The sequence below is a fragment of the Phyllostomus hastatus genome, unplaced genomic scaffold, assembly GCF_019186645.2.
Source record: "Phyllostomus hastatus isolate PE091 unplaced genomic scaffold, TTU_PhHast_1.1 phas_contig_159, whole genome shotgun sequence".
NCBI lineage: Eukaryota > Metazoa > Chordata > Mammalia > Chiroptera > Phyllostomidae > Phyllostomus > Phyllostomus hastatus.
Genome location: NW_025333640.1, coordinates 31165697 through 31178000, shown reverse-complemented (window position 1 = coordinate 31178000; position 12304 = coordinate 31165697). Strand labels below are relative to the sequence as shown.

The window sequence follows — 12304 nt, the reverse complement described above, 5'->3', positions numbered from 1 at the left end:
TCCTTCCCTCGAGAAAAGCAAAGCCCCTCTCCTTTGTTCTCTGCACTAGCCTACGGTTTTGCTCCAGTTCGCTGTTCGGAACTGCAGCTCCTCCGCTCCTCCCGAAGAAGCTCGTTTCCCTGGTAAACAGCTGGCTGTTGTGTTTCTATGGATGACAACACATCTCGCATTCATATTTATCTGATTGGGTTTTCATCTCACGTTATTAAAACAAAAGGGACTTTTGCATCAAAGAAAGCAATAGGGATACAGACGGGTGGTGATTTCTGGTGACTCTTACTTTACTTTTTCTCTTGTCACCTTTAGAGAAACAACAGATTTTATCACCAGAAATAAAAGAGCTGTTGCTAGACTCTAGACATTCTGCTAAAAAAAATGCCACATGCCCAGCTTCGGGCTGGCCGTGAGTGGAGGAGCAGTGCCCTCTACTGGGCAGAATAAGAAATGGAGTTGGTCCTTGGATGAAGACTTCCATCCGGCATGTCCCTTTAAAAACAACAGATTTGGAGGCTCTGTTTCTTTGTCAAGTTATCCTTATCCTGTCCGACCTCAGAAACAGAAATACATTTCTGGAAATGCTTGAACTCACTCACCTGGAGACAGCAAACACACCACCATTCATGGAGCCAAAGCAGGTGAGGGCGACAAAGATGGGCACTGCTAAGGAGAAATTGCCCAGCAGCCGCTCAGCGAAGGTCTGGTGAAAGACAGACAGAAGGACGCAGATGAGTGCTTTGCCAGAAAGCGGAATAAAAGGAAACAATGTATACCAGACTCGCCCCAGGGCTTTCTCCTAGCCAGGTGATGTGTCTGTGTTTTATAATCCTTCTCTTAGGTTACAGCCAGACTAACTGTGGGGACAAGAATAAAAATCAGGGCAATAATCCCTGGCATTGTGTGTTGCAAATTCGTGGGCAAAGGTCCACACAAGCACCTGTTCTCTACTTTCAAAAAGCAATGATGCATTTACTGAATGAATCTTTAGCAGTTATGGCAAAAATCTTCCATCATTCCGATAAATGGAAAAGGCTCCTTCAGAAATTCTGTTCTTAGAGACAGCAATCCTTTTGCACGGTAGCTTCTCTTGAGCCGAGAAAGCCACATTTTGACAGGAAAGCACCAATGTACACTGAGAAGCATGCCAGAATCTTGTTTCATATATGAACCCCACGGTTTTGACATACAAGGGTGGCAGGAAAAAATTGACAACTTCATCACTTATATCATAGCTATGCAAGGCTCTAAAAATCTTTTGTTCAGGGTAAGCATATCAGCCGAATCTGTTTATCGAACCAGCCCCTCCATCTCAATCATCTGGCAGTTTCTTCCGTGGTTTTCCTATAAAAAGGCTGGAATGCAAGTCCAAGTTCAAGGAAATCAAACCAGAGAAAACACAAGAGATTAAACAAGAAATTTCCTTTTATGCCACGGCATAAAGGGTGTATTTTCCAAAATAAAAATAAAGTGGGATTCTTTACATGTCCCAATGCATCTGGGGCTGTGTCATTAAAGGACCCCATTACGCTCACAGAGCAAGTGGGGCCCTCCGTCTATCGCGGAGGGACGACAGGCCCCACGCCAGGGTGTCTGCTGCAGCGTACAGCAGTGGCCGAGTCTTGCTGTAGACACAGTCGCTCGTACATAGGTTCACATGAAATGAGATCACTGGTTCCCCGTGGAAGCTGCTGATATGAGCTGGCAGGGACTATTTTTAAAGGAATTGACATCTCATAATGGGAAGTTATTTTCCCCCCTTGACTGTTGTGAGGTCATGAGTAAAAGCTCCCTGACTACCTACATCTTTATACAAAATAGAAGTCTGGGTCACAGAATAACAGGCCCGTACCATTTGGGAGCATTGATGGTCTGAACTTGAATAAATTCTGGGAAATGTAAAATTCTGAGGATCTACTCTTGGGGAGTTCAAATGCACATTAGCATCTTTAGTATTCCGAGATGTACTTGGCAATGCTATCTATTTAGCTTTTAATAACTCAGTATTCCCCCAAATTAATAATATCCCATGACTAGCATTCAAAAGGATACACTAGAAGAAACAAACATGTATGGGCAACTAGGACACTCTTAAGGGGTACTTTGGGGAAAATGTTTGAAAAGTGTACCAACAGGAAACAGTACAACAGGCAATGCAATTGCATACTAAAAATGCATTTTTAAAAATTTTTTAATTTTATTTATTTATTTTTAGGAAGGGGGGAGAGAGAGAAACATCAATGTGTGGTTGCTGGAGGTCATGGCCCACAACCCAGGCATGTGCCCTGACTGGGAATCAAACCTGCGATGCTTTGGTTCGCAGCCCGTGCTCAATCCACTGAGCTATGCCAGCCAGGGTAAAAATGCATTTTTTTAAGCAATTCAGGAACTGCCCACCTGTCCTTAAAGATATGTGGGAAGAACAACACCTCTATTTGATGTACATGCGTGGAAATGTGTTTCCACGCATGTACATGCGGAAATATTTTACATGAAATTAGCACCACGGAGAAGCCATATGGGATTTCAGCTGTGTCAGTTCAGAGGCATGTGCTAAGGTGTGTTCTAAAATTTTTAATGCTCATTATCATTCAGGTCAGGAAAAGATTACTGAATTTCAAAACCCTTTTCTGCTGGAAGGAACCGCTATAAAACTGCATCAACTCATGAACCTAAACGCAAGCCGGCACGGCTCCCACGCGGACTCACCACCGCCACGGCGTCAGACTGCAGGAGCTCCTCCGCGCTGATGGTCGTGAAGTAGGCCACGTTTGTCAGCACGTAGCCCACGGTGACGATGGCCATGGATATGCAGATGGCCAGGGGGACGGTTCTGGAACGCACAAAGGAATCACTTATTAGTCATCTTCTGTGAGTCGTTTTCTGAGAAACCAAAGCAGATCACAGGCAAATCCAAACAAAAAAAAATAAACGGCACGTGTGACAATTACAGGCTCCGCTGGGTGTGCATGCATGAGCGTTTCACCACGGTGAACAAAGCACCACACGTCCCTCGGTGATGCGACACAAAGTCCATGGGGGCAGACACTTCAGGGGTCTCGTGCCCTGCTCCCCCCAGAGCAGGTGGGCCTCCGTCCCAGTCTCGTGCTCCATGCAGTTAAAACACTGACTGCTGAGCCATCTCTGAGTGCCCGACTCCGTAGGCTCTGCATCTCTAACTCCTTCCCGGTGATGCTGCCGATGCTGCTGGCCAGGGGACCACACGCAGAGGACCGTGGTCCTCTATGACTCTAACACCAATTCACAGCTTCCACGCCTTTCCGACACTGGTCCCCCACAGGGTCTCTCACCTGCAGGGGATTTGCCCCTCCAGTAGCTCCCCTTACCAGCGAATAATGCTTCCCAAGTACTATTGATACCTTTCTAAATGATGGAGATAATCATTTTGTGTGTAACACATACGCAAAGAAGCGGTCACAATAATGCCCTTGCACTGCCCTGCTGCGCGTTCGAAGGGAGCTCACGACCATGAGCGTCTATTAAAGCAGCAGCACAGAGAATCCCGTGAAAATTAGAGGGGACGTGCCGTGAGGTACCTGTCACCACACAGCGCCGACGCAACGCGGCATCAAGAAACACCCAGCACAGACGCAATGTTATGTCTTCTTTGAATGCACCGGGGACGCCAGGAAGTTACTGAACCCAGTCATTGGATTCCATGTTACCGATACACATTACTTGCTCAACATAATCACCTCTTCAGGCTCTTTCCAGTCCAGGCCACTTAAACCTTCAGCTCCCTGCATGAAGGCTGATGGGGTGGTTGTTGTTTTTTGTTTTGTTTTGTTTTGTTTTCGGTCATGGAGCTTATCAGCCCTCATGGAGCCTTAACCCTGCTGGGGACCACCAACAAAGCCTTCAGTGTAATTGCTTCCAAGAGGAGAAACACAGTTCAGAGCCAGGAAAGGGACACAGCCTGCCTCACTCTCCAGGCTGGGCGTGCTTCTAGCACACGAAGTGCCCGCTCATTATGCGGACTCCTCATTTATGTCAACTCCTGGGTTTCCCGCGTCGCCGCGCAAGAGCAGCTGGGTGAGATGGTGAAAGCTGTTCGGCCTTGCACGCCACAGCAATCTTTGCGAAGGCCTTGGATGCGGAGGGCAGACGGGCAGGCATGGTTAGTAACCCAAGATTGAAGCAAATGGCACCCAATAATGCAAGGAATTACAGGCGCTGCGGGGGCGTGGGTGTTTCCGGCCTCTGTGCGCTAGCTAGCGAGGCAGTCGCTAATTCTAAGCACCACAAAACCAGCATCGTCCGGCAGGAAAAAAAAATGACTCACATCGACACCTGTGAGGTCCACTCCTCAAGAATTTGTGAGTGCTTGTTAGGAGTAACAACACACAAATGCATTGAAAAGAGTCATGCAATCCCTAAGAGCTTTTTGCCATTATATCTAGTCCTTTCAAAGAACAGGCATTAAGTACGGGAGAATCTGATATTTTTAGGTGCAAATGGGTTTCAGTCAAAAGGTGTTAGGTAGTCGTCTTATAGGTTTGTTTTAAATGGGCACCTATAACCAGTTTACGTCAACTGGTATCTATGGATAAAGACTTGTTCCACTTGAACTTGTCACAGGAAGTCTGCAACATCTGCTCAGAAGCACTTCCATTCCGAGGGCCAGACCTCCCCAGGAACCCAAGCGGTCCCCCCAGTGCCGGCTCATAGTTACTTTTGCATAATCTCTGAAGCGCACTAGCAAATGTATTTTCTCTTCAAATACACACAGGTCATTTCAAATCTTGAGTGGAATGAGCTTGAGTATGAATAATTAATCAATAAAATTTACAACAACCCATTGAAATAGGAGGTAATGAGTACCCCTCTCAGTACCCCTTAAACAAGGGATCCCAAGGCTCAGAGGGCTTAAGCTCCATGGTCAAAGTCACAAAAGCTGTCAGTGGAGGGGCTGGAACTTGAACCTAGCTCTTCCAGCTCCGTGCTCCACACCCGTGACATACCCTATCATATCATAGCTTCACTGTGCCTACATGAACTCTGTCCACAAGGTCCCTAAGACACTTACATGCTGATAAACACGTATTACATTTTACATAAGTGGCAAAAAAAAACAGATTGCTACAATCTGACGCATTTTAAGCCACGTATATTTTTCTACATAGCTACCAGTCCTCACAAATACACATGCAGCATGGGCTGCATTTTTTAACAGGCTTCCCAACTGTAACAGAGCATCAGAAATAACCATGGTTTCCAGGGCTCCCCACTGGCTACAAAGACTCTTGCTTTGAAAACGGAATGAGTAAACCTAGCTGGAGTCTCCAGAGACTCAAGCGCACCTGAAGGTGACAGGGGTTTCTGCTATTCAGACCACATGAGTAATTCCGTAATCACTGGAATTTAGGTTATTACTAGAATTGATTTGTAACTTGAACAAAACCCTCGGAGATTTGTGTGAACCAAAATCAGTTCCTCGGGATCCCCTGTGTCAGATATACACACTGGGGACCACAGAACTCGCTGCTCCTAGGGCATCGGTAATTGTCTTTGGGCTGCGGGGCTGGGCAGGGAGACAGGTCTGTTAGAACCTACCCTTGGGTATTCGGGTGTTCTGGGATCTTCTAGGACAAGTGGTTGATGCTTCACATTTTCCATTTAAAAATCATTCATATTTTAACACATGTATTTGGCATTCAGAATAAAGGAAGAAGGAAAGAAAGGAGGAATTCAGAAGGACAAGAATATTGCAAACTTCTCAATATGTGAGCTACAGAAACAAAGGAAAACAGGGTTTTTTGAAAGTATTTTTAATGCTGTTAGTAAACCAGGGATTTTTTGTTCATGTGATTGAAACGTAACTGCAATTCATCCTGACATAAGGTATGTAAAATTTTACCTTCAGGATCTTTTGATTCCGAGTATTCATCTTAGAATCATACTTATTTCACTTTTCCTTTATAATGACCCCAAAGAGACCTTGAAAGCTTTTCTTGAGACCTGACCCAGAAATTACTCAAGCATTTCTCTTTTTGACTTACAAATTATTTCTTTTGCAAAATTACTGTTAATTTTGTTACCACTGCTGTTAGTTTTATCTTACTCCTCAAAGTTCAGTCGTGTGTTACCAACCAAAGGATAGAGTGTGTCTCAAAGAAAATGTATCTGTATTTTTCATTCATATGATTTTTCTTCCGCACATTTTACATGCCTCCCCCGACTCCTGCTCATTCCAAACTCTCCAGAGACCCTTAGACAGAGAGCTCTGCTGTCTGGCTGTGTGGTTTTTTGGTATTTTTAGCAGGGACTGAATTACAAGTAAGTGTTCTTGATAGCTTTCCAGACTTGAATGGGTTAGATTGCAGATGACTGGAATTGCACGAACCCCCGATGTGTCTGCGGTGATTGTGCCGCATTGTCACTTAGCGCCGCCACTGCGTGTGTCGTCGTCACCCACCACGCGTGGGGACTGGGCTGTTAATGACATTTCAGAAGAAATGCACTTGAGGAGACACAGCAAGTTGTTGGGGAGATGGCGTGGGCTGTGCTGAAATAAAAAAATGCAGTGCGAGAGGAAAAATACATTCAATAAAACTATTTGTGAGCATCCTTACAGGTCCGTGGTCCATGTTCTAAGTCCATGACACTTTCCGGGTCAAGGCTGAACACCGTGATGCGGCCAAGAGACTGCGGAGCAAAGGTGTGCAGTGACCCCACTGACTTCAAGCATTGCACGCCTGCCCTCGGCTGCTTACAGCACCGTGGCAAGGCTAGGCTTGTTTCCACTGGGACATTTCACATTGCAGCACCACCGGGGGCTAATCTAAATCTCACCATTCTCCTGTGTCCACAGGTGAAGAACTCCAGAAACAAAAGAGAAGACAGAGAGACCTGGAGGGAGAGGTAAGACATGAACAGACATGGATTAAAAGACTGCGGGGCTGTAGGAGGCTCCTGGAAAAATGCACACAGACACGGGAAGGAGGGAGACTGGTGCAGCAGAACCACAGGGAGAAATGAACTGAAACTTACAATTCAGGTAGAGGGGGGAAGGCAGTCAGGAGGGATAGTAGGAGCACTTTTATTCCTTAAATACTTTCTTTTTTCTCCTGCTATTAGAATACATTCACACCTAACTAAAATTATTCAGCAAGAGGTAGCTTGAGAGTACATTTTTGTTTGCTTGCATTTTGTGCAAGTAAAACATTTGCATTGTCTGCACCTCATTTCTTCTCATAGTCTAAAGATTTAGAGCGTATCTTCCAGGTATATTACAGTCATCAGTATTTATCAGGGGTAAACATAAAGGTATTGTTAGCAGGCAAGTCTGAGTGTACAAAAATAAAATTGGTTTCCAATAAAATGGTAGCAATAAATGAGACAAAATATTTTAATAACACTAATGGCTAATACTTATTTTTGTTATATTGTTTTAAAAATACAGCTTTTACATTTTCATGACTTTCCTCTGGATCTGGTCTAAAGTACAGTAAGGTAATAGAGCATCTCCATGAGCCAACTTTCTCTCCCAGAGTTCCTGAGCTGCAGAGGTGCCGCGAGACCCTTAGTTATCTACCACAAATGTGTTCCTCTTTCCTAAGGAGAAGGCATTCCTGAGGAGCAGCTTAGATAGACCACATTCCCCGAACCCTCTTGTTTCTAGATGGGAATATGCCTCATTCTTCTGTGTCAATTATCGTGGCAATCGAAGGCCAAGGTGTTTGAGACGTGAGTGGTCTTGTCGCCCCGTTCTGCTAACTGACAGTTACAGAGCGGCACAGCCACAGCCGGGAAGGGACCTGGGTCCCAGAGTCAACCTGTGGAGGAAAGCCCACCAGTCAGCCAGGGGTGCCAGCCGGGGCTGGCCATGACTTAATTTAAAAATTAAATCTTCAATTGTTTAGAGCCACTGAAAATGTGTAGTTTGCTTGTTAGAGCAGCTGGCATCACCCGAACGAACAGAAGAATGAAGGGCTTCATTATACTGAAACGCGTTGTAAACCTCAGGTCACTGGCTTATATGAGACTTCAAAATGGGTGCTACACTACTTGTTTTATAAGAGACCGGTATGTGATGTTCAGTTCTTAAAATAACGCCCCAAGTGACAAAAATCAAATAAAAACATTTACATCTGAGAAAGCCACGATGGTGAAAGAGTTATTATTCAAACTCCCCAGACACAGAGCGAAGACGCAGCCCGGTGCGCGTTATTTTGAACCTGAAGTCGCCCACACGTCTGACAGCCGCCAGCAGCCCAACGAGGTCTAAGCACAGCGGCCCTCGCTTTGCCCAAGGACACACAATGGGGCAGTGGAATGTTAATACACTGACAACAAGGCAACACAAAATACACACACTCACTCTGACATGGTAAATGAAAATCAGAGTCGAAACTCCCTCAGGCCACACACACATCTTAGGAGGACCTGACCACACTCCCATACACACATAAATCAGGGCCCGTCGCATTACAGGAAATGGAACAGGTAAACCTGGGGACATTCAACCGTGACAAATGAACTGCTGCTTCCACCACCAAGAATTGATTCAACATTGCTGACCAACAAAGATCAGTCTAATTATCAGAAGTCATTCACTTCAATATCTCGTGGTCAAGTAGATAATTCGCTTTCCAATTGGCTGCTCTGGGGATTGAAATAGAAAATGGACAGTAGACAGGGTTACAGGCTCCTCCGTTTTCCCTTCAACCATATCGGTCCTCTTCACCGGTGTTCTGTGTCGGTATTCTGCCAGACAGCGGAAGGGTTCCAGGGCTTTCAAATGGTTTTACAACGACTGCTCTAGATTCTTCTCTATGTCAAATTATGTTTTTAGGTCATTTTTTTTGCACCCAATGACGGCTTCCTAAAGTATTAAAAATATGTAAATTGGTTTCATAAGGTGTCTATCTATGAATGATTAAGTGTATGTGTATATTTTGACTCTATGAAGTTGAAAATAATTTTTCAATGCAAAAAATTTCTATTATACGCTTAGGCCCTGGTTGGCGTAGCTCAGTGGATTGAGCTCGGGCTGCGAAGTGTCACAGGTTCGATTCCCAGCCAGGGTACATGCCTGGGTTGTAGGCCATAACCCCCAGCAACTGCACATTGATGTTTCTCTCTCTCTCTCTATCTCCCTCCCTTCCCTCTCTAAAAATAAAAAAAATAAAAAATTTTCTATTATACGCTTAGCGTGACCGAGGGGGAAAGTCCTCGTAGGAGAGCTATGAGTGGGCAGGGGAGCCAACAGCTGGGCCTGACCTTAACCAAAGAGGCAAATCCGCAGGGCAGGGCCGCAGAGCCCCTGACATGGGGGCTCAACGGAGCAGCCGGGGAAAGCGAAGATGAGAGGACACAGAGTTGACGGGCGAAGCACCCTGCAGGGTTAGAGGGATGATGTGTCATTGTCAAGAAGGCGACGATGAAGACCCGAGACTGGAACCCGTGACAGCTCCCTGAAAAGGTCACAAAGGCCCACAGAATGGCAGACCCTCCTGCAAGTCCCCCTGCTCCTCTCCTCGGGCTGTCCATTGACCAAGATTCACATTCCCAGCAGCAATGGAAATGTTGTGATCTTTTACCTCTCAGCTCGAACATTAAATCTTTCGGGGGCGGGGAGTGGAGCATTTGTGCCTTCACTGTATATTTACGACGCCTTTTCTTAGACAAAAGGATTCCCAGGCACACCACTCTCCAGGGATAACGTCCTCGCGTCCAGGCCCCATGTGCGACGGCTGAGGGACTGTCTGTCCTGGCCAGCAGGGGGCAGTCCTGACACCCACCCACTGCTGGATTCCCTTGAGCTCCATTTTCTCCCTCTGCCCCATCACCCAACTGTAACCTTATAACCGAGAAAAATTGATAGACACTACCCCAGGTATAAACTGCCTTTTCCCCACGTCTTATCTCTGGATTTTTGCCATTGATTATTTGTTTTCACTGGATTTCAGAGAATTCTGAACAGCGCTCTGGCCGGCACTCTGAAGGCGGGGTCAAGGCCTGCCCTTGTCACTAGCAGGAGCACAGGTCGCCGGGTCTCCCTGGGCTTGAACTCCCTCGTCCCTGGAAGAAGGCGTTGAACTAATGAAATCTCAAGTCCACTTCCCTTCAAAGTTCATCATCCAAGCCCTTCAGCAAATAAAGCGAATCCACAGAGATTGTTGAACAGAACACTTCGAAAAGTCAGCTGCTAAACACGTGCTCATATACCAGAACCTCCTACAGAAATTTCTGCCGCCGCCTCGTTCTGTCAGTCAGAGGAGAGAATCGGAGGCCGACTTGACAGTCTCTTCTCCCGTGTCCTGAAGATTATGATTCTGCCCTCAACCGGGACACCAGCACGTTAAATCACCTGCCATCACCGCACTGTCAAACGATCAGCCTGGCTGGAAAAAAATGGATCATTACAGAGGACCGTTTAAAGGGTAAGCGGTCTGTCCACTCTTTCGGATTCTCAGACGGGGTCTGGAGGCCAGGTCAGACCCCCCAAAGGCCACGCACACGGAGCCATGTTATCACAGACGCTCATGGACTGTCTTCATAAGTTGCCATATTTTATACCTTTAGGTTTATCAAAACCTCACTGGAAACAAATTTGTAAAATTCCACCTGAATTCCGGGAGGGCGTCTGTAGTCATATTATGAAGGATATTGCCATATGCATTCTATCAAAGTCCTTCACATAGCGGTCACTCCTTTAACCAGTGCTATTCAATATCTTCTTTATGCTGGGCACTGTTATCTCTCAAGGGACAAAGATATCAACCACAACAAAATACATTTATTCTCTTGTATCATCTAAAATCTACACAGGGTAAGACACGGAGGGCCTCTCCCTGGAGCAGGGTTCTCCCCCTACCCCTGGGTCCGCACAGGGTCGCCTCCGTCTGGCCAGGTAGCCCCCGAGCAGCTCCGCCCCAGACACTCCTTCCCTCCTTCTTCTAAGCACCCCGCCCGGCCCAGCAGTTCCCATTCCTTACTATGTTTAATGAGAAACAACACATCTTCTAACTCCTGTCTTTTCAAATGTCCTTGTGTATGTATCTGTACTCACCAAATTCTACAAAGGAAGTAAGGCCATTCAGAGTGCTATAAAGCGCACTCAAGGTGCTTGCTCTAAATCTCTGGGGCACGCATTCCTGAAGGGGGCCTCCAGGGCTGCTCGCCACCCTCAAGGTCACACTGCTCTCTACGGGGCTTGCAACCACACTCGTGCCAAGAGTTGCCCGCCTCCTCGACCTCTGTTATCTTTTCGTTGGTTTTACCAACCTCTGACTTCTAGAACATGGCTTACAAGAATGGTTCCCTAAAACAGACAGATAACTACTTTAAAAAAATTTAAAATAAAAGCTCATTTCTAGCAGTGATAGGAACAGTTGAAAAACTTAGCCATATTTAAACAGTTTCCACCAACTAAGCTATCATTTTGACTCTTCCTCTTACATTATTTTCACAGCCGTGAAATAAATCTGTACAAACCTCCCCAAAGAAGGCTTAAAAAAAATAAATGGAAGCAATGAAGGGGAAAAATAAAAAATAAATAAAAAAGCAAAGTTAAGAGGCAGCTTTAGCAGAGAAAAGAAATGTTTATTCCACCCAATGCTCATGTGAATTGTAAATTATTAAATCTCCAAGAAGGCCTGATTTATGAACAGGATAACACAGCCCCTAGCCAAAATCATTTTTAATAAAAAGCATGAGACCTCCTGAAGTTCATCTCAGATTTAATATCAGACACAGCAGCCACACATGAACACTTCCCCATGAAACAGGGACACAGCACCGCACCACCAGTGGGCAGCTGTCCACGGGGGTCAGCCGCACAGACACGCAGGGGGTCGGACTGTGGGAAGTATCGGGCTCTCAGTCTGGGGGAAACAGCCAATGGAGATGAGCCCCAGGCAGAAATGATGTCGGCAGGGCTGGGCAGAGGCACAAGGGAGACTCACTTCTAAACACACTACAGCCTCCAGCGCCCACTCTCGGTCAACATACCCAGCTTCCTGAATGACTACTGGATTTGAGAGAGCGACACAATTATGTTTTATGCTGATGTTTACACATAAATTCAGAACACACCAAGTGAATGGGAACCACCACGGGAAAACAAAGGCTAGTGATGAAATAACCCAACATTGCCTCCCTCATTTTGTAGGAAGGGTAGGAAACATATAAGAGATGCGTAAAAAATACGATTAAAATATTTTCTAGCAAATATTTAGTTTCAAGATAATAAGAATGTCAAGAAAAAGTTCTTATTCTTTCTAATATGTTGCTTAGTAACTGTGTGTATTACCCTGTTTATAACCGGTGTGGTAAAGGGTTATTC

General features: G+C 45.7%; 1 protein-coding gene across 3 annotated transcripts in view; it reads right to left on the bottom strand.

Moving 5' to 3' along the window:
• Positions 1-12304, bottom strand: part of SLC7A11 (solute carrier family 7 member 11) — a 218836-nt gene that overhangs the window by 164755 nt on the left and 41777 nt on the right. For all 3 annotated transcript variants that reach the window (XM_045831524.1, XM_045831525.1, XM_045831526.1), the window contains 2 exons: positions 2704-2827; positions 594-697 (listed from right to left, as the gene is read on the bottom strand). In XM_045831524.1, coding sequence (XP_045687480.1) covers positions 594-697; positions 2704-2827 — 228 coding nt within the window. The remainder of the gene's footprint in view (positions 1-593; positions 698-2703; positions 2828-12304) is intronic.